This window comes from Chiloscyllium plagiosum, chromosome 5 (assembly GCF_004010195.1).
Source record: "Chiloscyllium plagiosum isolate BGI_BamShark_2017 chromosome 5, ASM401019v2, whole genome shotgun sequence".
Lineage (NCBI taxonomy): Eukaryota > Metazoa > Chordata > Chondrichthyes > Orectolobiformes > Hemiscylliidae > Chiloscyllium > Chiloscyllium plagiosum.
The window spans coordinates 83,600,918-83,628,718 of NC_057714.1; the positions used below are offsets into that span (position 1 = coordinate 83,600,918).

General features: G+C 41.4%; 1 protein-coding gene across 8 annotated transcripts in view; it reads right to left on the reverse strand.

The window, feature by feature from the left end:
- odad2 (outer dynein arm docking complex subunit 2) overlaps positions 1–27,801 on the reverse strand; it is a 380,688-nt gene that overhangs the window by 177,375 nt on the left and 175,512 nt on the right. For all 8 annotated transcript variants that reach the window (XM_043690495.1, XM_043690491.1, XM_043690492.1 and 5 more), the window contains 3 exons: positions 19,623–19,769; positions 18,279–18,488; positions 14,398–14,631 (listed from right to left, as the gene is read on the reverse strand). In XM_043690495.1, the coding sequence (XP_043546430.1) occupies positions 14,398–14,631; positions 18,279–18,488; positions 19,623–19,769 (591 nt within the window). The remainder of the gene's footprint in view (positions 1–14,397; positions 14,632–18,278; positions 18,489–19,622; positions 19,770–27,801) is intronic.

Here is a 27,801-nt window from a genome sequence, read left to right on the forward strand (position 1 = left end):
CAGCCCAGGCAGATCTGTTATTTTTAAATGGAAGTGGGTAATGCAGATGCTGGGATTACAGTCAAGATTAGAGTGGTGCTGGAAAAGCACAGCAGTTCAGACAGCATCCCAGGAGCAAGAAAATCTATGTATCGGGCAAAAGTCCAATGAAGGGCATTCCTGATGAAGACCTTTTGCCCGAAGCATTGATTTTTCCGGCTCCTCGGATGCTGTCTGACCTGTTGTGCTTTTCCAGATCCATTATTTCTGCCTATTCCTGCTCCATGGAATTTATTTCTTCCTACCTTGTTGCGATTTTTTTTCTTGCCTTGTCCAGTCCCTTCCCGTTAAGAAAGTGAAAGGACACTGGACTCAAGACGTTAACTCTGGTTTCTCTCCACATATGCTACTACACCTCCTATGTTTCTCCAACTAATTCTAATTTTGTTTGTTTCAGATCTGCACCATCAACAATTTTTATTTTAATTTTAAGACAAATTGAGTGTTAGCCTTTATTTCAAAGGGAATGGAATATACAAATAGAAAAGTCTAGCTAAAACTATACAAGGCAATAGTCAGACAACACAGTTCCTCCAGTATTGCAGATGGCAGTCTTTAGCCAATCTGATTCACTCCACATGACATCAAGAAACAGTTGAAGGCTCTGGTTACTGAAAAGGCTTTGGGCACTAACAACATTGGCAAACATCCCCACTTCTGCAATGATTGTACAATGATCAGCACCATTCACTACCACTCAGATACTGAACCAGTCCATGACCAAATGCAACAGGACCTGAACAATATCCAGGCATGGGCTGAAAAACGGCAAGCAACATTCATATCAAATAAATTTCAGGCAAAGACCATCTCCAATAAGAGACAATCTAACCACTGCCCCTTCATATTCAAGGGCATTATCATTATTGAATTCTCCACCATCAACATCTGCACTTCTAACCTTATGATGGAGGGAAGGTCATTGATAAAACAGCTGAAGATGGTTAGGCCAAGGACAGTACTCTGAGGAACTCCTTTGGAGATATCCTGGAGCTGAGATGACTGACCTCCAACAAACACACCATTTTCCTGTGCTTGTCCCCAGATTGCCATTGATTCCAGTTTCACTATCACGCCTTCATGCTGTGAGTTACCATTGACCAGAAACTCAACTGGAATCACCACAAAAACACAATGGCTACAAGAGCATGTCAAGAGCCTAGGAATACTGCAGTGAGTAACTCACCTGCTGACTCTGCAAACCCCATCCACCGTCTCCAAGGCATAAATGTGATGGTATACTCCCCACTTGCCTGGATGGGTGGAGCTCAACAATACTTCAGAAGCTTGATACCACCCAGGACAAAGCAGCCCGCCTTATTGCGACCACATCCACAAATATCCACTCTCTCTACCACCAGTGATCAGTAGCAGAAATGAGTACTAAGTACAAAATGCACCTCAAAAATTTACCAAAGATCCTGGGACAGCATCTTCTAAACCTATGACCACTTCCTTCTCAAAGAACAAATACATCACCACCTGCAAGTTTCTTTCCAAACCACTCACCATACTGACTTGGAAATATATTGCCATTCCTTCACTGTCACGGAGTCAAAATTCTGAAACTCACTTTTTAATGGCATTGTGGGCCTACAGAATTTGGACTGCAACAATTCAAGAAGGCAGGTCACCACTACCTTCTCGAGGGCAAATAGGAACAGGCAATAAATGCCACTTAGCCAGCAATGCTCATATTCCGTGAATTAATAAAAAAAACCTTGAATACTGTAGACAGTTTTATTTAAGGAAACATTTACTGGCATCAGAGGAAATCCAAAGAGGACTCATTATGTTGGGTATGGAGGCATTTTCTTATAAGGAAATATTCAGCAAGTTGATTTATAGTCATTGGAATTTAGAAAAAAATTAGGGGAGAAGTTATTAAAATATACAAGATTCTTGGGGGCCTGACAGAACAGGTGAAGATGTTTGTTCCCCTTGTGGAAGAGACTAGGCCAGAGGACATTATATCAGAGTAAGGGCTCGTCCATTTAATACATAAAGAGTTTCTTCTTTCAGGGGATAGTGAATCTTTATTGCAGACGGCTGTGGAAGATGAGTCATTAAATGTATTCAAGACTGCAAATTAGATTTTTAATCAAGGGTTTGAGAAAAGACAAGAAAGTGGAGTTGGGGATTATCAGTCATGATCTCATTAAATAGTGGAACAGACTTGATGGACTGAATGGACTGCTTCTACTCCTTAATTGATATTCTAATTAAGGTCAAATGCAGAGGAATTCACTTGGCTTGAGATGGCAAACAAAGTAACAGCCAAAGCAATTCAATGTTAACATGTGGTATAAATGGGCAGTGATTTCTAAATTATTTTCCAAGGTACCTTCAAGAATAGGGAGCAACATAATGATGAAAAAGCCAAATATGTAGCTCAAGGGTTTTGTATGGATTAGAGTTCTAATTTTATGGGGCTTTGTCACTAGTTCCAAGAAACAAATCTGTCCCATTTCTTCCTGCAATCCTAAATCATCCTTACACCCTCCCCGCAGCTTCAGTATTACTTGGCAATTAAGGTCAAAGTGAATGGTGGTTTGGCTTCTCTGAGTGCATAGAGTTAGTGCAGCTGCATTTAAACAAACAGGCTAACTATCATGCAACACATTATTAAATCGACATGTTTTCATTCAGGACAATTGGAACACAAATGGCGGGACAAGTCCAGGAACGGCAGTGTAGCACCTGAAATGAAACTACTTATCTGTACAGAGGAAGAGGAGATACATTTTATAGTAAAAAGGGGTGATCAAGCAACCATAGATGGTGAGTGTGGTCAGTCAGAAGTAAAGCTTGTTATTAAGTCAATGTATTAGCATGGATTGAGGATTGGTTAACTAACAGGAAGCAAAAACTGGGATAAATAAATGCTTTTCTACTTGGCAATCAGTGATTAGTTGTGCGCCTCAGTGTTGGGACTGCAATTGTTTACAATTTACACTGATGATTTGAATTAGTGTGTCAAAGTTTGCAAATGACGTTAAGATGAATGGTAGAGCAAAGTTTGCAGAGAGATATAGATGATTTAAGTGAGTGGGCAAAGATCTGGAAGATAGAGTACAATGTTAATAAAAGTGAAGTCATCCATTTTGGGAGGAAAAACAGTAAAAGGACTATTATTTGAACTGTAGAAAATTGCAGCATGCTGCTGTGCAGATGGACCTGGGTCTTCTTGTGCATGAATCGCAGAAGGTTTGTTTGTAGGTACAACAGACAATTAAGAAGGCAAATGAAATTTTGTCCATCATTTCTAGAGGGATTAAGTTTAAAAGCAGGGAGGTTATGTGATAGCTGTATAGGGTGCAGTTGAGGCCACACCTGGAGTACTGCATGCAGATTTGGTCTCCTTATTTAGGAAAGAATGTACTGGCACTGGACAGAGTGCAATCACTAGGTTGATTCTGGGGTTGAGAGGATTGGCTTATGAGGAGAAACTGAGTAGACAAGGATTATATTCATAGGGATTTAAAAGAATGAGGGGGATATTATAGAAACTTATAAAATTATGAAGTGAATAGATAAGATAGAAGCAGGGAGGATCTTTCCACCAGCAGGTGAAACTAGAACAAAGGGACAAAGCCTTAAAATTAGGGGGAGCAGTTTTAGGACTGAATTAAGGAGAAAATTCTTCACCAAAGGGTTGTGAATCTATGGAATTCCCTGCCTAGTGAAGTAGTTGAGGCTTTCTCATTGAATGTTTTTAAAGCTAAGATAGATAATTTTTTGAACAGTAAAGGAATTAAGTGTTATGGTGAGAGGGTGGATAAGTGCAGCTCAGGCCAAGAAAAGGTCAGCCATGATCTTAGTAAATGGTGGAGTGGGCTTGGAGGGCCAAATGGTCTACTCCTGCTCCTGGTTCTTATATTCTTATGTTGAATCCAAATTGGTGCTGGCAAATGGACACGCAGGAGGCATATAAGGAATTTTAATGCACTCTCAGATCTTGCTGATCCTTAATATGTTGTTTTGTTGCTTTCCATACAGGACCTCACTTCGCCCCCCGGTTGAGTCACAGCCATGAAAGGAGCCAAAGATTCTATCTCTGAGGACAATGACATTAATGATCCAGAGAATGGAGTGGTGTTTATTCCTTCTGAAAACATTATGCTGACTCACCCACAGAGATTGTGATGGGGTTACATTTAGAAACAGAGGCATAATCAAATGAGCACATTGCAAACACGCCCTAGTAGCTACTAATGAGGACCTCCTATAACAAAGGACTTTTGGAGACCAGGCCAAGGACATGCAGCAAAAGGAGAACATATGATGGGGAAGCTTGAGGTTATGCACAGTTTTGTATGGGTTATGAATGAGTCCATGTAGGCCATGGATTTTGCCATGTCACAGGCATATGAATTTATGGATTTCTCAATGGAGAGATTAACGACTAGCATAAAAAGCCAGGTCCAATGCACGACTCATACACACTCTGACTTACATTCCTTTACACAGCCTTGTACTGTCTAGAGGAAAATGGGGTGTGAGGCACCAGGGATGTCTTAAAGTGCTTGCTCCCCTCACAAAGTCAGTAAAGTGTCATTTACCCTGATGCAAGAGAAGCATGTGCCTGCCCTCCTAGATGCTTCCTCTCAGGACATCCTAGGGCAAGTACATTTTCCTTATCCCCAATACCTCCAACTAGTGAAGATGAGGATGCCCCTGAATTAGTGCAGGAGACTCCCAGTAGGCCAGAACCCTCAAGGCTTTGAACCTCTGGAGGATGCATAGCACAGTCATCAAAGATATCAGGGCAGTGCACTGAGTAGACTGTCTTTTTCTTAGCAGCTGATATCAGGTTTGCAACAAGGCATAGAGAGCACAAGAGGAAACAAAATTTTATGACAGCACAAAGCCAGCATAGTGTGTTAAAAAGTTCAATTTGTTACATGATCATTTTGCATATTGTATTGCATTTCACTTTATTCATGTGTGCCTCATCATTTCTTGTGACTAACTTAGTAAAAAAACTAGCATGCCTCATGTTTGGTATGGATTGCTCATTACAGGAGAGTTAGGAACATGGAAAAATTAAGTGTGTTTGTGTTCAGTCTCTTTTGAATATTCATGTTAGTGCCTTGTTTCCATTGGACAGTCTGTGTGAGATGACCTCACATGTAATCTAAGCTGGGCCTCCTTCCAAAGTACTGTAAAGGAGATTGTCCAAGATTACTATCAACAAGAATAATGGAACAGTTGTACAAAGTTAAAAAAATCACATAACACCAGTTTATAGTCCAATAGGTTTAATTGGAAGCACTAGCTTTTGGAAAGCTGCACCTTCATCAGGTGGTTGTCACCTGATGAAGGAGCAGCGCTCTGAAAGCTAGTGCTTCCAATTAAACCTGTTGGACTATAACCTGGTGTTGTGTGATTTTTAACTTTGTATACCCCAGTCCAACACCAGCATCAAATCATGAACAGTTATAGATATACTCAGCGCTATGTAACAATATTGTAGGCTCTGAATGTTTGGTCATGGCTAACTGATAGACAAATGTCCACATGCAAAATAGATGTCCTAAAGGTGAGCATTTATTAGGTATTGAAAATGACAAATGTCCATTCCCCTTGCTTTTTTAGGTGAAGAGGAGGAAGATTTAGGGGTAGTTCTGATGGGGGCTCTCAGGTATTGGCAGACATCCTAAACAGACAATACAGTTCCAAAAATCAGGGTAGCACCATCATCAAACACACCCCTGGGCCTCTCAAAATCCGTTTCTGCAGCCTTGACCTGCCTGGATGGTTCTGCAGTATACAACCCAAAGGATCTCATGAATATTAGTGGTCTGCCTTGTATTGCACAATTTGGCACTGATATGTGCTTTCAGACACAAAAGCTGACCTTGGCTCATTCAGATCTGGACTTAATCAGGTAAAAATGGACAGGCAAATGTGTGTTTGCCCCCACATTTTCTTGCTCTGTTATGTAGCACATGTCACGTCCAAGCTGAGCTCCATGGTGAGAGCATTGAATTCAATCCCACCACTTTCTTAACATTTCTATCAAGCATATGTTCTTTAAACAGTTTACTGCATGGTGCCAAAAATCCATTTCTTCACCTTCAATCTCTCACCCCCCTTCCAATTACCTGAATTTAAGGAGTAACAAGTTGCTACCTTTGGCCCTACCCCTTGTGCTTTTCAGGAGAAAGTGAGAACTGCAGATGCTGGAGAGTTAGAGTTGAAAGATGTGGCACTGGCAAAGCACAGCAGGTCAGGCAGCATATGAAGAGCAGGAGAGTTGACGTTTCAGGCATAAGCCTTTCATGAGGAATGTGCCTTTTTCCAGTACAGGATATGGGCTTTGGATGGAATCTTAATGCAGCTGTTAAATATACAACAAGGGGCAGTATTGCAAGAATCAGGAATCTATTTCTAAATAAAGCAAAATTTATCATGTTTATTTTTTAACTCAGCCATGTCATTTGAAGCACGGTGGCACAGTGGTTAGCACTGCTGCCTCACAGCGCCAGAGACCTGGGTTCAATTCCCACCTCTGGCGACTCTCTGTGTGGAGTTTGCACATTCTCCCAGTGTCTGTGTGGGTTTCCTCCGGGTGCTCTGGTTTCCTCCCACAATCTAAAAATGTGCAGTTTAGGTGAATTGGCCATGCTAAATTGCCCGTAGTGTTAGGTGAAGAGGTAAGTGTAGGGGAATGGGTCTGGTGGGTTGCACTTCGGCGGGTCGGTGTGGACTTGTTGGGCTGAAGGGCCTGTTTCCACACTGTAAGTAATCTAATCTAACAATTTCACATAGAGGGTGTTGCATGTATGGAACGAGCTGCCAGAGGAAGTATAGAGGTAGGTACAATTACAATATTTAAAAGACATTTGAACAGGTACATGGATAAGAAAGGCTTAGAAGAATATTGGCCAAACATAGGCAAATAGGACTAGTTCAGTTTAGGAAACCTGGTAGGTATGGACAAGTTGGGTCAAAGGGCGTGTTTCCTTGGTATATGAACCTATGCCAGAGAAGTGATGGAGGCTGGTACAATTACAGCATTTAAAAGGCATCTGGTTGGGTATATGACTAGGAAGGGTTTAGAGGGATGTGGGCCAAGTGCTGGCAAATGGGACTAGAAAAGGTTAGGATATCTGGTCAGCATGGATGGGTTGGACCAAAGGATCTGTTTCCGTGCTGTTCACCTCTATGATTCTATGACACTGATCCTGGGTGGTTAGAGGGTCCCAAGGTGGAAGAGGAGGTGGTCTTCCTCCAGGCGTCAGGAGGCTAGAGTTCGGTGGTGGAGGAGGCCAGGACTTGCATGTCCTTGGCGGGGCGGAAGGATAAGATTCAACCACTGGGCCGAGAGGTTGTTTAGTGCATGTGTCCCAAAGATGTTCTGAAATGTTCCGCAAGCTGGCATCCTGTCTCTCCGATGTAGAGGAGATCACATCAAGAGCAACAGAAACAGCAGATGACATATGTATGGAGGTGCAGGAAAATCTCTGCTGGATGTGGAAGGACCCTTTGGGGCCTTGGATGGAGGTGAGGAGGGAGGTGTGGGCGCAGGTTTTACAGCTCTTGCAGTGGCAAGAGAAAGTGCCGGGACTGGAGGGTAGGTTGGTGGGGGGCATGGACCTTACAAGCAAGTCGCGAAGGGAATGGTCACTGCAGAACGCAGATAGGGGTGGAGAGGGAAATATATCTCTGGTGATGGGATCTGTTTGTAGGTGGTGGAAAAGGCAGAGGATGATGTGTTGTAGCCGGAGATTGGTGGAGTGGAAGTGAGGACCGGGATGGGGGGTTCTGTCTTTGCTGCGATTGGAGGGGTGGGGTTCCAGAATGGAGGTACGGGAAGTCGAGGAGGTGCGCTGAGGGCATCATTGACCACATGAGTTCTCCTCCTCCCTCTACAAGATCTGTAGTCCTCACTTTCTCCACGGTTAATCCACCCAGTCTGCATATCCCTGGACACTAAGGGCAATTTAGCATGGCCAATCTACCTAACCTGCACATTGCTGACCTATGGGAGGAATTAGGAGCACCTGGAGGAATCACGTACAGACACAGAGAATGTGCAAACTCCACACAGTCACCCGAGGCTGGAATCAAAACTAGATCCCTGGCACTATGAGGTAAAAACTGCAGATGCTGGAAACCAGAGTCTAGATTAGAGTGGTGCTGGAAAAGCAAAGCAGGTCAGGCAGCATCCGTTTTGCGCCAAACTACTACTGCACTCCCTTTATCTGCTGATTTGATGGTGAGGTTGGGATTGGAGCAGAGGGAGTGGAGGGCTGCGCGTTGTGCGGGTGAGAAGTTGGAGTGGGGGAGTGGGGCAGACAGGTTGAGGTGGTTAATGTCTCGGTGGCAGTTGGAAATGAAGAGATCGAGGGCAGGTAATTGGCCAACGCAGGGTGTCCAGGTGGATGGAGTGGCAACAGTGCTAACCACTCAGCCACCATGCTGCCTTCTCTTCTGTTTTTCCTTTGGAAAAGGAGAATGTAGGTACAGAATTGAAGAAAGGGGACTTTGAAGAGCCTGCACATTTTGACATTGGAAATGGGGAGGTACTGGAGGCTCTGATGAGCTTAAAATTGGACAAATGTCCTGACCTGCATGAATTGCATCCCACTGCTGTGGGAGGTGAGGCTGGATATGGCAGGGGCTCTGACACAAATTTATATTTCCTCTCCAGGGGAGAAATTCCAGAGGACTGGAGGACAGTTAATGTAGTTTCACGTTTCAAGAAAGGTGTAGAGATGAACCAGGAAATTACAGACTGGTGAGTCCCACGTTAGTGGTAGGGAAACTATTAGAGAAAATTCTGAAGGAGAGAATTAATATCGACTTGGAAAAGCATGGGCTATTTAGAGATAGTCAGCATGGCCTTGTCAGAGGGAGGTCATGCCTAACAAATTTGTTACAAATCCAGAAGTAGGATACAAGTGATATGGCTGATTTTAAAATAACATGGTAAAGTTTGCTTGAATTACAAATCAATTCCTGATTGCTGCACTCCTGCTCCCAAGTCCTTGCTGCATATGGATCAGTTATTAAAGTTAGGGAGTAGGTGTGTGAAACATTGAATCAGATAAACATTTTAGGCAAGAAAACATTAATAGATGTGACCTCCTTAAAAGTAGGTAAGCCATTAGACCTGGACAAATATATCTCAGATTGCAGGAGGCAAGGAAAGAAGTAGGCAGGAGACACTGACCATCATTCTACAAAATTCCTGGCTTTTGGTGTGATGTTGGAGGACGAGATGATTGTTTATGTTGTACTGCTAGAGATAGATTAGAGATATTGAGATTGTTTTCTTTGGGAGAACAGAAGGTTTGGGGAGACTTAGAGGTATTCAAAGTCATGACAGGTCTGGAAAGAGCAGATGGAGAAAATCTATTCCCAATGATGGAAAGATTGAGAACAAGATAAGATAGACTTAAGATAATTGGCAAAAAAAGCAGTGATGACATAGAGTCATAGAGATGTACAGCATGGAAACAGACCCTTCAGTCCTACTTGTCCATGCCGACCAGATATCCCAGGAGAAAGTGAGGTCTGCAGATGCTGGAGATCAGAGCTGAAAATGTGTTGCTGGAAAAGCACAGCAGGTCAGGCAGCATCCAGGGAACAGGAGAATCGACGTTTCGGGCATAAGCCCTTCTTCAGGAATCCTGAAGAAGGGCTTATGCCCGAAACGTCGATTCTCCTGTTCCCTGGATGCTGCCTGACCTGCTGCGCTTTTCCAGCAACACATTTTCACACCAGATATCCCAACCTAATCGAGTCCCACTTTTTCATGCAGCAAGTGTTTAGGATCTGGAATGTGGTGGAACCAGTTCAATTGAGGGATTCAAGGTGGAATTAGGACATGATCTAAAAAGAAACAAAAAAAAAGGAAATCGAATGGCCTCCTTTAGTGCTGGAACAATTCTGCGTTTCAGCTATTTGAAAAGGGATCAGCAGAGTAACTTATCCGAAATTCATTGGTGGATAGCTTATTGAAATTGTATAAACTTTCACCTAGAAAGGCACCAATTAATCGAGAACATAAATTTTTCAGCTGGAACTTGCTGCCTGAAAGGATGGTAGAGGCAGAAACTGAAGCACAGGAGGCTAAGAGGTGATCTTATAGATGTTTATAAAATCATCTAGGTAAAAACAATGACTGCAGATGCTGGAAAGCAGATTCTGGATTAGTGGTGCTGGAAAAGAACAGCAGTTCAGGCAGCATCCGAGGAGCAGTAAAATCAACGTTTCAGGCAAAAGCCCTTCATCAGGAATACAGGCAGAGTGGGGCAGAGGAAATGACCTGGGAGTTGCAGTGGGAGATGGACTCCCTGAGATTCTTGTAGAGAGAGGAGGAAAACTTCTTCAAGGCCGGCATCCTTGTAAGAGGATTCGCAGTAGGATAAAAATCAACTAGGTAAAAACAATGACTGCAGATGCTGGAAACCAGATTCTGGATTAGTGGTGCTGGAAAAGCACAGCAGTTCAGGCAGCATCCGAGGAGCAGTAAAATCGACGTTTCGGGCAAAAATCATGAACAGCATACATAAGGTGGACAACCATGGTCTTTTTCCCAGTGTAGGGGAATCCAAAATGGGCGGCACGGTGGCACAGTGGTTAGCACTGCTGCCTCACAGCGCCAGAGATCCGGGTTCAATTCCTGACTCAGGCGACTGACTGTGTGGAGTTTGCACATTCTCCCCGTGTCTGCGTGGGTTTCCTCCCACAGTCCAAAAAGATGTGCAGGGTCAGGTGAATTGGCCATGCTAAATTGCCCGTAGTGTTAGGTAAGGGGTAAATGTAGGGGTATGGGTGGGTTGCGCTTCAGCGGGGCGGTGTGGACTTGTTGGGCCGAAGGGCCTGTTTCCACACTGTAAGTAATCTAATCTAAAAAAAAACTAGAGGACATAGGTTTAAAGTGAGAGAGGAAAGATTTAAAAGGGACTTGAGAACCAACTTTTTCACACGGAGGGTGTTGCATGTATAGAACGAGCTGCCAGAGGAAGTATAGAGGTAGGTATAATTACAATATTTAAAAGACATTTAAATAGGAACATGGATAGGAAAGGCTTAGAAGGTTATTGGCCAAACACTGGCAAATGGGGCTAGTTCAGTTTAGAAAACCTGGTAGGCATGGACAAGTTGGGCCAAAGGGTGTGTTTCCTTGATATATGAACCTATGACTCTATGAAGTACAGTTGCATACTATCAGTGTATTGGAAATGTGCCATGAAGATTCTTTGGTATCTGACAAGTGCTGGCCCCTATATGCAGGGATATGGGGTAGGTGACTAGTGTCCAAGGTTCTTCTGAGAAAGCAGCAAGCTTAAGTCAACAGCATCTATTGTGACTTCCATGTCAAGAATTGTTGACATTTAACTTGTTCTGTGCATTTGGAAAAATAGAAAACCTAATATTAATGATGTGTATTGTGGCACGAATAAAGTTTGAACAAGTGATAATTTCTCTTATTGGCAACACACTGATGCTTAACAAAGGGCTCGCCTATCACTCAGCAATTACATGGAAGATGCAGCTAGGTGCTCTCAACATTGGGAAGTCCTTATTGCATTTCTTGCCTGACTCCACCACAAATTTTGCCATAGGCGATGCTTCTCAGACCCCTCAGAAAATGTCTCAAAACCATGATAAGATAAAATGACAAGAGAAAAACCATAACATAAACTATCAGAGGTGTTACAACTCTAGACAAAGGGAGAAAACTCTGTCAACCTTAATGCTACGGCAGAAGGTCTGATTAAGTAAAGGAAGTCAGGTGCCACAGTTATCAGGCAAACAGATCAACTTAGATCTTATATTGCCAGAATGCCTCAAGAGAAACTCAGAATGTAAGGGAAGGCATTGATTTTACTTAGAATCATAGAACCAAAGAAGTTAGGCCAAGAAGTGAGACTAAGTATGACTATCACAGAATGTGGTACAGCCACTTCTAAAAATTTATTTGTGGGACGTGAGTATTGCTAGCTGCACAGCATTTTATTGCCAGTCCTTAGCTGCCCTTGAGAAGGTGGTGGTGAGCTGCCTTCTTGAACCACTGCAATCCATGTGATGCGAGTTGACCCACATTGTTGTTCGGGGGGGTGGGGGGAGGATGTGGTGTCAATCATTATCCCAATTACCACTATTATGCTACATCAGACAATGTAAAAGTACTACGATGATCCCAGGCACAATATAACATCATTACCCTAGTGCTGAACTCAAATAAACTTGATCAGGATGCACAGTTAAAATTTCAGATTATGTCAACCTGAGATACTTGGACTTATCAGGATTGGTACTGTTGGCGGAGAGGAAATGGTGACTGGTGGTATTACTGATAATGGTAATAATGATGTTAATAATAAAATTAATTAGTATGAATAACATGCAATTAAGTAAAAGTGAACCACTGGAATAATGTGGACCAAGCAGTGAAAAATTTGGGGGGAGGGGTGATGAAATATAATGAGATACATGCCATCAAATTTCATTCTAACTCCATCTACAAGTTTGCTGATGATGACTCTGTTGTAGGCCAATGACAAGACAGAATACAGTAAAGAGATAGAGTACTTGTTGGCATGGTGTAAAGATAACAATCTCTCCCTCAATGCCAGCAAAACAAAAGTGCTGGTTTTTGACTTCAAGCAGCAAGGTGGAGGGCACACCCCTGTTGACGGTCAATAGTGCTGAGGTGAAACTTGTCAAGAGCATCAAGTTCCTAGGAGTGATGATCACCAACAATTTCTCTTGGTCCACCCACGCTGAAGCGATGGTCAAGAAAGCACAACAATGCCTATTTCCTCAGGAGGCTGAGAAAATTCAGCATGACTGTAAAGACTCTTATGAATTTTTTAGAAGCACTATGTGCTGACACTTACAGCCTGAGATATTTTGATGTAGTATCTCAGTGTGCCGGTAGCAATCCTGACTTAAAGCACAAGATAAAGCAATACAATCTTCATAGTGGTGCCCAATAATACAAAGGGCAGCCCATCAAGAAGTACCCTTTTCCTTCGTGTGGTCCTAAGATCTTATTTTCAAAAACAGGCTGTGCACTTCTGACTGGCTGTCAGTGTTATCTGTATGGTGTGGACTGGATAATATTCATAGAATCACAGAATCCCTGCAGTGCACAAAGAGGACGTTTGGCCCACTGAGTCTGCACTGACCCTCCAAATAGCATCCTACCCTTCCAATCTATCCCTATAACCCTGCATTTACGATAGCTAATCCATCAAGCCTGCATATCCCTGGACACTAAGGGGCAATTCAGCATGCCCCCAATCCATCTAACTTCCATACTTTTGGACTGTGGGAGGAAACTGGAGCACTTAGCAGAAATATGCGTGGACACAGGGGAATAAGAGGCTGGAATCAAACAAAGGTTCCTGGTGTTGTAAGGCAGCAGTGCTAACCACTGAGCTGCTGTACTGTACAATCTCAGCTGACCCTTAATTATTTATTTATGTATGATGTCTTATGAAGGTGAGGTGGGAATGCGTGTGATGGCTGTGGCTAGGGCATCCACCTTATTTTAAGTGATCTCCTGAAAATGCATGAAGTGAGGGCATGTAAAATCCTGCCCAACATTCTAATGGTTATTGATAAAATTGAAACAGAAACCTTTGCAGCTGTTCAAAAATCATAGTTTTCCACTTATGTGTTCAAACTGTCAGATCTAAGTCACAATAATTTATTGGAGTTTGCAGAATCGTGCATTACACATGAACTGTAATAGCACGGTCTACCTTACTATTTTTTTTCCAGGAAAAATCAAAGATATTTGCTTTATGAGTAAAACATCAGCCATCTGGTGCACCTACATACTTATGATGTTGTTAATTGCTCCTGGTACAGCAAGTAACACTCAAGGACATTGAAGGTGGTCGAGACTTTGACTGCCACTAGCAGTACAGTTCCCGTGAATGATATTGTCAATGGATCAGCTTACAGCAGAAAGCAGAGTAACATCACTGCCTTGTTAGCCTTTGCCTGTGAAGATATGGTGCCTTTGATAAATCCAGATTTAAAATCATGGCCCAGCAAATATTGTTGGGGGGTTTGTGGCCACTTCATGGGTAAGCAAATCTTTATGATAAAACCTTTGCTCAACAATGCAGCTTTTAGAGGTAACAAGCAAATTGTTGTTAGAATTTAGTTTGAATTAACTAATATTTAGATATCAAGTCTGACAATTTTGCTGATATTATAGCAGTAATATTACTTTTATTTTTTAATCTAATTTTCTATAAAGATGGCACTCCTTTTGTTTTGGACCTTTGAGAAAGTACAAGTATTTGTAACATGAAATGACAAAGGACAAGTGAAAATATTTTCAAAGAAATATAATATTGCATTATCAATGATTTTTGTTACCTCTGAAGCACATTCTTGCAATGTGCCAACAACTGGAATAAGCATATTTTCATAAGGAGACTTCAACAGGCAAGCCAATAGAGGAATACCACCAGCTTTACGAATAGCATCTTTATTTTTTTTACTTTTGCTGCAGCTCCACAATGCCAGAGCACCACAACGTGCCACTTCAATATCTTTCTCTTGCTCTGCAGTTAGATGAGCTGAAGTTGGAACACAGTCCAAAAGGCCAACCTAAAATAAAAATATCATAAAAAATGGATTTTAAAATTGTGTTAAATGCAGTTGCATTCATCTGTTTCCAATGTTTACCCAAGTAACTACTTATAAAGTCAAATGTTTGAGATTGAGGCATAGATTGAGTTATACTGGACAAAATAAAATTATTGCTTTAAAAAGGATTGAGAAAGGAAAAGTGAATTTACTAAAATACATAGTGTGGATCAAATAAACTGAGGAAACTGGAAACAATTATTATGTAGGGGGATGCAGAATTAATAGAAACCTCAGTTTTCCTTTTCAGTGCTGTGTGAAATTTTCTACAATGAAGTTACATAAAATTCAAAATTTATATTTTTAAAAGGCTTTAATTAACATTAATGTACGTATTATTCATATTTAGTTGGCTTTTCATATCAATTCACTGTTAAAATTTTAAATAGTCCTAATTTTCCCAATATTCAGGTTCTCTGTATCCAATCACAGATCCAGCTCTTTCTAGGAACTTAGAAGACATTTGACACATCATGTCTGTACCACTTGGAATATAGAAATCTAGCCTAATTCCATTTTCCAGCTCTTAGTCTGTAGCACAAGTGTGTAACCAAGTTCTTTTAAAAAATGTGACGAGAGTCTCTATCTTTACTATCCTTTCAAGCTGTGAGTTCAACTCACCACCACCAAAAATTTCTCCTCTACTCTCCTCAGTCAGTTACTTTAAATCTAGGCTAATTGGTACTGACTTCTCGGAGGCTCCTGTGCTTATTTCACCATGTTTTTGCCTGAAATATTTAATCATAATCATACAGGGGATCAGTTAGTTCAATTGGCTATTCTGGTGCAGAATAAAGCCAATTGCATGTACTAGCTATGGTAGTTCATACAGGCTTGATTCCTCACCTAACTCGATGCTTGTGGAGTGAATACCCTCAAGCTATACATAACCAATTACCTCTCTCTCTCTAATGGGGATGCCTGTGTTCCTTTGTGGACTGTGTCTCTACATAATAATTGCATTGAGGAAAGACTGCACTCTGATCTCCCTCTCCACTTTTTTTCCCATCAGCTCAGATGTATTAACATTTAACTAAGATTTGTATCACAGTTCAGAAAATATATTGGAAGTGTGAGCAAAACTGAAGAATATAGTTTTCTTTGCTTTCCTCTTGACGATCATAAACTTACTTCTCTTTTGAGTCAGGCATTACAGACTCCATCATTGTCAGTACCATGTCCCAGTTGGTCAATTTTGTTTTTGACATTGTTATAACTTCAAGAAATGAGCCTTTTGGCTTCAATTGTGTCACAACAATGGATCAGAACATCAAAGTATTTATGGAAATAAAGAACTTTTAACTCCAATATGTTTTTTTTAAAGAAAGACAGTTACAGCCAAAAGATGATTGTAGATATAGATTCAGTGACTGCCTGGCAGGTCCTGTGTGGACCCAGAGAATGTCATCTCTGTTTAGAGTCATAGCTAGCACACAACTTCAGCACATAATAGGGAAAGGAAATGGACTGTTGGAATCAAGTACAAAAATAGGGAGGTCTTGCTAAAAGTGTACAAGGCATTATTCAGACCACTGCTGGAACATTGTCAACAGTTCTGAGCCCTTATTTAAGGAAAGATATATTGGCATTGAAGGCAGTCTGAAGAAGGTTCATTACACTGAACCTAAGTATGGAGGCACTGTCTTATGAGGAGAGGTTGAGTAGCTTGGGCTTGTACATTGCAGATGATACGAAGATAGGTGGAGTTGTGGACAGTGAGGAGGGCTGTTGTCGGCTGCAGAGGGACTTAGATATGATGCAGAGCTGGGCTGAGGAGTGGCAGATGGAGTTCAACCCTGCCAAGTGTGAGGTTGTCCATTTTGGAAGAACAAATAAGAATGCGGAATACAGGGTTAATGGTAGGGTTCTTAGTCAGGTGGAGGAACAGAGGGATCTTGGGGTCTATGTACATAGATCTTTGAAGGTTGCCACTCAGGTGGATAGAGTTTGTAAGAAGGCCTATGGAGTATTATCGTTCATTAGCAGAGGGATTGAATTCAAGAGTCGTGAAGTGATGTTGCAGCTGTACAGGACTTTGGTTAGGCCACAGTCGGAGTACTGTGTGCAGTTCTGGTCGCCTCACTTTAGGAAAGATGTGGAAGCTTTGGAGAGGGTGCAGAGAAGATTTACCAGGATGTTGCCTGGAATGGAGAGGAAGTCGTACGAGGATAGGTTGAGAGTTCTCGGCCTTTTCTCGTTGGAACGGCGAAGGATGATGGGTGACTTGATAGAGGTTTATAAGATGATCAGAGGAATAGATAGAGTAGACAGTCAGAAACTTTTTTCCCCGGGTACAACAGAGTGTTACAAGGGGACATAAATTTAAGGTGAAGGGTGGAAGGTATAGGGGAGATGTCAGGGGTGGGTTCTTTACCCAGAGAGTGGTGGGGGCATGGAATGCGCTGCCCGTGGGTGTGGTAGAGTCGGAATCATTGGCGACCTTTAAGCGGCATTTGGATAGGTACATGGATGGGTACTTAATCTAGGTTAGAAGTTCGGCACAACATCGTGGGCCGAAGGGCCTGTTCTGTGCTGTATTGTTCTATGTTCTATGTTCTATGTACACACTGAAGTTTCGAAGAATGGCAGGCAACCTTTTTGAAACATGCAAGATTCTTAGGTAGCTGTCTAGGATGGTTTTCCATTGTGAGACAGTCTAGGACCAGAGGGCATAATCTCTGAATAAGGGGCCACCCATTTAAGACAGCAATGAGGAGAGTAGTAAATCTGTGGAATTCTTTACCACAAACGCCTGTGGAGGCCAAATCATTAATATACTCAAGGCTAAGATAGGCAGACATTTTTAATATGCTGAGAATCAAGGATTATGAGATAAGGCAGGAAAGACCCAATGGGTTGCACGGCCTATTCTTAACTGATGTCTTATAGCCTTATCGTAGCCAAGCAACACTGTTTTGGAATTGGTTCCTATTTTACCAAGACCTGCATATGTTAGTAGAAGAAAACAGTGTGCAGTAAGCAAGTCCTTCCCTTTCTCTCTGTCTCTGTATTATAAAGTAAGAGGAAACCTGATAGTAGGACAAGCTGCAGAAAAGTATTTCTGTTAACCTGAGAAAGTTTCATATATCTTTATCTCTGACTCATACACCATGAAAGTTGAACTGTAAGTGCTATTCAAAAATCTGTCTCACTGACATTCCATCTGAACACCTTCCACCACTATAATGGTTCACATTTTAATCTTGCAATTCAGGGAACCTTGAGAAATTATCCCATTTTATCCTTTGAGTCTTATGAGATTCTTGCCCCTAATGATGTTTTTTCTCCCTTTTCACCAATTCATATCATTTCTATAAAGTTGTGTTATCTTAATTGTTGTGCGAATTGTTTGGGATTAAGGAGGTAACATTTAATTCCAGAATATACCATTGCTGTTTTGCCATTTGTTTCAAGAGTTTTTGGTTATAATAAATGAGTTACTTTTCAGTGTATTAAAGAAAACTTGTGAAAGCCACTTTTGTTTTGGACAAGCAAAATAAAAAGAAACAATTTGGCCATTTTGGCAACTGATTCCATTCGTTTAGACTACTGGACTGACTCATGGAGTGGCTTGATTACCAACACAATTTATATGTTTTGTTACTTACCAGGCGTTGAATTCCACCATGAAGCCGGACGGTTTGTCTTGCTCTCCTGAACTTGGCTATATTGGCAATAGTTTCAGCAGCCAAACATTTGAGATCTTTATTAGAGGAGTCCAGGATTTTCACCATAATCTGCAAGCCACCTAGTTCTGCCAAGGAACGTCGAATTTGTGGATTTTTACTAATTTCTTTTAGAATCCTTAATGAGCCAACCTATCAATATGTAAAAATGTTAGTTTTAACATTCATGAACTGAAAGCAAAATACATTTAGCTAGTTTGCCTAACAGATCATGCTATCTGCTTTGAATAGAAACACTTTGCCATGAAGCTTATAAAGAGAACATAAGACCTTAGAGCTAGGAGTCGGCGTAGGCCATTTCGCCCCTCGGGCCTGCCCCACCATTTAACATGGTGGATCCCAACTCAGCCTCAACTCCAGTTTCCTGACTGCTCCCCACAACCTTCAAACCCTTTACTAATAAGAAGTCTATCTCCTACTTAAACATATTCTGTGTCTCGATGTCCACTGCACCCTGGGATAAATGAATTCTACAGATTCACAAACTTTTGAGAGGAGTATTCCTCCTGTTTTAAATCTGTCACCCCTTGGTTTAAAACCGATGACTGTCATTCTAAATTGCCCAACAAGGGGAAACACCCTCTCTAAGCCTACTTTGTCAATCCTCTTTAGCATTTTATATACCTCAATATCTCCTCTATTCCTTCTAAACTGAGTTTAGATCTAAACTGGTCATCTCTCCTCATAAGACAAGCCTTTCATCTCTGGAATTAACCTAGTGAACCTTCTCTGAGCCTAAATGCCAGGAGAAAAAGTTAACTGTTTTTTAAATTCTTCTCATCAAAATGTTCACACTCCTCATAAGTTAGCAATTGTCACCATCCAGTTACATCACAATAAGATAAATCTTGACTTCATGAGATGATGTGAAACAGGTTTTAGAAGGTTGGCAGAACGCCATACATCTCCCCTAATATTTGTCTCTCTGTGATTGCAAAATAGGAGCAATGAGAAATGAAAAATGCATTACTGCCATAATATCATTTTATATTATGGCAGAATGGAAAAATCTGTCCCAATGAAGATCAACTCATCTAGAATACTTTAAACATACAACGAAGCTTCCAACTGTTCCAAGCCAATCTTTGTTTAACCTGTCCTCAAACGAATGAAATATGCATTATGCATTAGCTGGCCTTAGATCTAGCATTATATATCACTGTCTCTTTCTCCCCTCTAAGAAATGGGTGCACACAGAATGTTACGCAGAGAAAAAAAAAGTCTATTTTTAAGAATAATATTGCAATAAAGTAATGAGCAGCTTACCTTACATTTGGTTTCTTCTGTATCCAGCAGGTTGATCAGAACCTCTAGGCCACCCACATCTCGGATGGCCAACTGACATGTCTCGTTCGTCAAGTTAAAGTCCCTCATTGAACACAAGGCAATAACAGTCGCTGTTTGGTTGCCACCCTGAAATTGTATTGCAATGATAATAACTTGATTTTTATGGCAAAATTGTTCAGTAAATAAAAACTTAAACTAAAATAATAGTAAAGATGAACAGTGAAATTCTTTTATAATATTTAGGACAGACAGAATTCTTAGAGTATCCAAAAGTTCCATTAGCATGTTTCTGGAAAGCAGAAAATATTATGGCCTGCGGGTGCAAGCTACACATCCCTAGTCAATTTATTAGTGAATTGGTGTGAAACTTTAGCCCACTGTTTACCAACAATAGCTCTTGAGTAATTCTGTCGGATAGTAGTAATTGATGACAGCAAAAAATGACTAAGCAAGTGGTGGCAATCAACTACACAGGGCATTGAAATGATCATATCCAGAGTATGGTGGGCAGTTTTGGTCTCTTTACTGAAGGTAGGACATACTTACTCTACAGGCAGTTCAGTGAAGGTTCACTAGGTTGATTTCTGGGATGAAGGGCTTGGAAAGGTTGAGCAGATTCAGACTTTATTCACTGAAGTTAAAAAAGTGAGAGAGGATGTCATTGAAACATGCCAAGATTCTGAGGGGGTGCATTCTTGACAAAGTAGATGCTCAGAAGGTGTTTCCCACTGTGGAGGGATCTAGAACTAGGCCCAAAGTTTTAAAAAAGTGTTTCACACCTAAGACTGTGATGAGGTGGAAATTCTTTTCTTGGGGTGTCCCTTGTGGGATGTGGCATTGCTGGCTGACAAGCATTTACTATTAGTCCCTATTTGCCCTTCGAGAATGTTGTGGAGATCTGCCTTCTTTGAACCACTGCATTCCAATGTGCTGTGGATAAATCCACAGTGCCACGAGGGAGGGAATTCCAGGATTCTGACTCAGTGACAATAAAGAAATGGTGATATATTTCCAAGTCGGGATAGTGAGTGGTTTGGAGGAGAATTGCACATGGTGTTCTCATGTCTCGCTGCCCTTGTCCTGCTAGATGGAATAGTCAGAGTATTGAGTACAGAAATTGGGAGGTCATGTTGTAGCTGTACAGGACATTGGTTAGACCACTGTTGGAATATTGCGTACAATTTTGGTCTCCTTCCTATCAGAAAAATGTTGTGAAACTTGAAAGCGTTCAGAAAAGATTTACAAGGATGTTGCCAGGGTTGGAGGATTTGAGCTGAATAGACTGAGACTGTTTTCCCTGGAGTGTCAGTGGCTGAGCAGGTGACCTTATAGAGGTTTACAAAATTATGAGGGGCATGGATAGGATAAATAGACAAAGTCTTTTCCTTGGGGTGGGGGAGTCCAGAACCAGAGGGCATAGGTTTAGGATGAGAGGGAAAAGATATAAAACAGACCTAAGGGGCAACTTTTTCTCACATGGATGGAATGAGCTGCCAGAGGAAGTGGTGGAGGCTGGTACAATTGCAACATTTAAAAGGCATTTGGATGGGTATATGAATAGGAAGGGTTTGGAAGGATATGGGCAAAGTGCTGGCAGGTGGGACTAGATTGGGTTGAGATATCTGGTCGGCATGGACGGGTTGAATTGAAGGGTCTGTTTCCGTACTGTACATCTCTACGACTCTAACTTTTAGCAAATTTCTGCAGACCATTTTGTAGACAGTACACACTGCTGCTACTGAGTATCATGGTGGAGGGACTGGAGTCTGTGGCTGTGACGTCAGCTAGCTGCTTTGTCCTGAGTGGTGTCAAGCTTTTTGTGTGTTACTGGGGTCGTACTCATCCAGGCAAGTTAGGATTTTATTGTCACACTCCTGACTGGTGCATTGTAGATGCTGGATGGAATTTCGTGAGACAGATGGTGAGTTACTTTCTGTAGTATTTCTACAGTCTCTGACCTGCTGTTGTGGCTATAATATGTATATAGCATGTCCAGTTGAGGTTCTGGTCAATGGTAATCCCCAGAACGTTGATACTGCGGGATTCAGTGATAGTAACATCCGAGGATCAGTAAAATCGACGTTTCAGGCAAAAGCCCTTCATCTTTTATTCCTGATGAAGGGCTTTTGCCTAAAATGTCGATTTTACTGCTCCTCGGATGTTGCCTGAACTGTTGTGCTCTTCCAGCACCACTAATCCAGAATCTGGTTTCCAGCATCTACGGTCATTGTTTTTACCTACATGATTCCATTATTCCAGTTTTGTTAGGGCTCCTTGATGCCATGCTCGGTCAAATATAGCCTTGATCTCAAGTCTGTCACTCGCACCTCCCCTCTGGAATTCATGTTTCAGCCAAGGTTGTAATAAGGTCAGGAGCTGAATGTCCCTGTGTGGAACTCAAACTGGGCTTCAGTGAACAGGTACTGCTTGACAGTGCTGTTGATGACACCTTCCATTGCTTTACTGATGATCGAGAGTAGACTAATGGAGTGGTAATTGGCTGAGTTGGATTTGTCCTCTTTTTGTGTGCAGGACACATCAGGGCAAGTTTCTATATTGTTAGGTAGATGCCAGTGGTGTAGTGATACTGGAACAACTTGGCTACTGATGCAGCACAAGTTTTCAGTACTATTACTGAAAAGTTGTCAGGGCCCCTAGCTTTTCCAGTATCCAGTGTCTTCAACCTATCATGTGGAATGAATCAAATTGCCTGAAGAGTGGTATCTGTGATGCTGGGGACTAATGGAAGAGTCTAAGATGGATTATTGATTCAGCATTTGTGGCTTAAGATTGTTGCAAATGCTTCAATCTTATCTTTTGCACTTAGGTACATCATTGAGGATGGGGATATTTGTGGAGCCCACTCCTCCACCATTGATGGTCCACCATCATTCATGACTTGAAGTGACAGCCTTGCAGAGTTTCAAACTGACCCATTGGCTGGGAAAATCACTTAGTTATTACTATCACTTGTTACTTATGCTGTTTAACCCGCAAGTAGTCCTCTTTGGTAGCTTCACCATGTTGAGAGTTTATTTTTCAGTATGCCTAGTACTATTCTTGGCATGCCCTCCTCCATTCCCCATTGAACCAGGGCTGATCCCCTCTCTTGATGGTAATGGTTGACTGTGGGATATGTCAGGCCATAACGTTGCAGACTGTGCTGATGGCCCACAGCACCTCATGGATGTGCATTCTTGAATTGCTCAATCTGTTCAAAGTCTATCCCGTTTAGCATGGTGATAGTACCACACAATATGATGGAGGGTATTTTTGATATGAAAATCTGACTTTGTCTCCAGTGTGCAGCGGTCACTCTTACCAGTACTGTCATGGACAGATGCATCTGCAGCTACAGGGTGTTGAGGAAATGGTGAAATAGGTTTTTTCACTTTTTTGGTTTCCTCACCATCGTCTGCAGTCTCAGTGTAGCAGCTATTTTGTTTAGAAACTTACCAGCTCAATTAGTAGCTATTGCTAAACTACTGTTGGTGGTAGACATTGAAATCCCCCACCTAGAGTACGTTTTGTGCCACTGCCTCCCTCCGAGCTTCCTGTAAGTGTTATGGAACATGGAAGCGTACTGATTCATTAACTGATATGTGATAATCAGCAGGAGGTTTTCTTGCCCATGCTTAACCTGATGCGACTACACGAGGTCCAGAATCCATATCGAGAATCCCTCTTGACTGTATATCGCTGTGCTGCCATCTCTGCTGAATCTGGCCTGCTAATGGGACAGGACATATCCAGGGATAGTAATGGTGGTGTCTGTGAAGTATAATTCCCTGAGTATGACTATATCAGGCTATCTCACTCGTCTATAAGAAAGCTCTCCCAATTTTTGCACTAGTCCTAGATGTTAGTAAGGAGGACTTTACAGTGTTATCAGGGCTGTTTTTGCCGCTGTCGTTTCTGATGCCTAGATTGATGGCAGATGGTCTGCCTGGTTTCATTTCTTTGATGAGATCATAGCAACTGACACAACTGAGTAGCTTGCTAGGTCACTTCAGAGTGCAGTGAGAGCCTTAGTTGGAGCAGTGCCTTCACTCTGAACCACTGTTGATTGTAGTCCAGTAGTTGAGGAGGGACACTGCGATGTTCAGAGCACTTTATAACTCCTGGGAACCCTTCTCCGCACTCTCTATGGCTAAACCAATCTCTAGTGACCTTTTTAAATCTATTCCAATTTTACCAAAAGCTTCTTTTATATGGCTTCATTAATAACACCACATACTAAGCAATGTCTTAGCATGTCAGTTAACATTAACCCAAAATTGCAATGTTCAGCAATCTCCCAAAGGCTGTGATGGTCTCCCCTGGGATTCTTCCAGTCAAATTAAATTTGTAATGCTGTAAAATTACTAGGGCTTCGGGATAGTCCTCTTGCGTAACTTTGTGATCTATGTGAATGTTTTGGTATCACGACATTTGGAGACATTAAGGTCATAAGATGTAGCAGCTGAATTAGGCTATTTGGCACATCAAGACTGTTCGATCATGTTTCTCAACCCTATTCTCCTGCCTTTTCCCTGCACATCTTGTTCCCATTACTAAATAAGAACACATCTAGCTGTCTTAAATACACTCAATGACTTGGCCTCCTCAGCCCTCTGCGGCAATGAGTTCTACAGATTCATCACTCTCTGGCTGAAGAAATTCTTTCTTATCTTAATTCTAAAGGATCGTCCCTTCACTCTGAGACTGCGCCTTCAGATTCTAGCTTCTCCCACTAATAGAAACATCTTCTCCATATCAATTCTATCCAGGCTTCTCAGTGTTCAGTCAGTAACAATGAGATCCCCGTCATCCTTCTAAACTCCACAAAGTACAAACCCAGAGTCCTCTACCACTCCTCATATGACAAGCCTTTCATCCCCAGATTCTTCTTGTAAATCTCCTCCAGACCCCTTCCAATGTCAGCACATCCTTCTTTTGAAAAGGGGCCCAAAACTGTTCACAATATTCCAAATGCAGTCTGACCAGAGTGTTATACAGCCTCAGTAATAAATATCTGCTCTCATATTTTAGCCCTCTTGAAATGGATGCTAATATTGCATTTGCCTTCCTGACTTCCAACTGAACTTGCACATTAACCTTAAGAGAAACCTAAACCAGGACTCCTAAGTCCCTTTGAACTTCAGATTTCCAAAGCCTTTCCCCATTTAGACAATAACCTATGCCTTTATTCTCCCACCAAATTTCATAAGCACGTGTTCCACATTATATTCTATCTGCCACTTCTTTTCTCACTCTCCTAGCCTTTCCAAGTCCTTTTGCAGACTCCCTGCTTCATCAACACTACCTACTGCTCCACCTATCTGTGTTATCTGCAAACAATGTCCTCAGTTCCATTATCCAGATCGTTAATGTATAACGTGAATAGTTGTGGTCCCAATACTGACAGCCACAGAACTCCACTAGTTACCACTAGCTGCCACCCTGATAAAGAACCCTTTATTCCCACTCTCTGCCTTCTGATAATCAGCCAATCCTTGATCCATGCCAATAATTTGCTCCTAATACCATGGGCTCTGATCTTATTTAGCAGTGTCCTGTAGGGCATCTGCCTTTCAGAGAGATTTGTTCTGTGCTGGTTCTCTTGCAGAGAGGTGTTGCCACAAAAACCTGAGATGTTTTCACTGTAATAAAATAAGGCACATGAAGTCACAGTGTTGATTGTTTAAAAAAAAGCACTGAAAAGATGGATGTGGTAAAACAGGATAAGCCAGTAAAGAAAAGCAAAAGTTGAAGCAAATGAATGACAGCCTGGTCAGGGGTTGGTTGGTAAGAAAGTGACCGATATCTTTCAAGAATTTATTGCCATGGGAAAGGTTCACTCGTGTACCAGGAGGAATAGGTAAAGAAATTAAGATTTTAAGAGGTACAATAACAAGCAAATTTTGATGGTGAGATTTGTGGAGATATGTACATCAGAAGGAGTAATGCCAGAAAGGGTGGTAATATGTGAAATTCCTGATGAGAAGAGTAGTGTTCCATTATCTAAGTTGGGGCTAGAGAGTCGATGAAAAGTGGTGAAGTGGTGGTAGGACTAATAGAGAAATTCTCTGTTTGGAAATACAGTTTATCCTTGGTAATGATGTAATTGAATCACAGGTGGGAGTGATGTCTACTATGCTTGAAAAGCCAGTGGAAAATCAAACAGCAGCAAGTATATCTTGGGATTTTTCCTGATGGTAGATCACAAAGGTCACAAGGTTGAAACAGGAGGAGAAATCAAAGAGTAAAGATAAGGGAGTTGAAGTTCAATTATCAGAAATTAATTTTGATCAAATCATGGAGAAAAAGCAAGAACAGGTGGAGATCAAAGTGGATACTTTCAGTTCAGAGAAGTTAGCTGAATTACAAAAGAGAGATGAAACAATAAAGCAGTTACATCAAAAAGCATACACAGAGAAATAATCTGAGAGTATCCCAGAAAGTTACTACCTTAAAAATGAAGTCTTGTTAAGGAATTGGAGACCATCACATTTTTAAGCACATGGAAAATGGGCAAAAACTCATCATCAAGTTGTATTGCCAGTGGGTTATAGAAAGGAAGTGTTGTGGATAGCATATGAGTTACCAGCAGGAGGTCATTTGGGAGTAAGGAAAACTAAAGCTAAAGTACAAAAACATTTTTTCTTGGCCTTGATTGCATACAGATGTAGTTGAATTTTGCCAGACATGTCACATGTCAGGTAATAGGAAAACCTCAAACAGTGATAAAACCAGCACTCTTAATACCCGTTCCAGCATTTGAGGAATGTTTTGTAAATTGATTGATTAATTGATCTTAATTGAGTCTTATTTGATTGTGTATGACCTCTCCCGAAAACAAAAAGTGGGAATCAGAATTTGTTGACCATAATGGATGTGTTGACTAGATTTCGAGAAGCCATTCCATTACACAATATCAAAGCTAAAGGGATTGTAGAAAAGTTACTCAATTTCTTTTTATTCAGTACAGACTAACCACAGAGACACAATGTTATGCAATAGTGAAATTATAGATAACTTAGGAATGAAACAATTTAAATCAATTGCATGTCATTCAGAATAACAGGGAGCATTAAAACAGTGGCATCAAACTTTAAAGATAATGTCAAGAGTATCCAGGGGAATGAGATAAGAGAATTCTTTTTGTACGTTTTGTAATTAGGAATGTACCTAATCAATCAACTAAATTTAGTCCACTTGAATTACCTTTTGGACATGAGGTAAAAGGACCATTTGAATTAATTAAGGAGAAATTGGTGAATCAGAGTTCAGAGACTACACTGTGTGTCAAATTTTATGGGGAAGATAAAATAGAGCAGGTGAGTTGGCTAAACAGCTTTTAAAAGTAACAGCATGAAATAAAACAGGGAGCAGATATCAAAAATGCATGGGTTTGCTCAGTGAGATAAAGTGTATTATTATGAGTGGTAGGTGAACCTTTAGAAGCAAGGTTTAGTGGCCCTTATCAAATGAAAAGAAAATTGAGTGAGGTGAATTATTTGAAAATAATGCTAGATAGAAGGAAAATTCTGAGGGTTTATCATGTGAATATACTTGAATGGTATTTTGATCGGGCAGGAAAGCCAAACGGGAACGTGTTACTTGTTACAACTCAGAGTGGAGCACCAAATCCAGATGATTCTGAATTTAATATTCCTCATGTAAATTGGACAATGAAGAAGTTCTTAGAAATTGGAATAAATTATTGAGTTACCTTCCAGAGGAAGATCAAAATGATCTGAAAGAATTATTACAGCCACATGGAGTTATATGTTGGAATAAGCTGGGAAATACTAAACTGATTACGCAGATGAAGATATTGGAAAAACTGTTCCAAGTAACATCCTTATCGGCTTAACCCTTGAAAATTGGAACAGGTACAAAAGGAGATTAGATTAGATTAGATTAGATTAGATTACTTACAGTGTGGAAACAGGCCCTTCAGCCCAACAAGTCCACACCGAACCGCCGAAGCGCAACCCACTCAGACCCATTCCCCTAACACTACGGGCAATTTAACTTGGCCAATTCACCTAACCTGCACATTTTTGGACTGTGGGAGGAAACCAGAGCACCCGGAGGAAACCTCAGAAGACACGGGGAGAACATGCAAACTCCACCCAGCGAGTCGCCTGAGGCGGGAATTGAACCCGGGTCT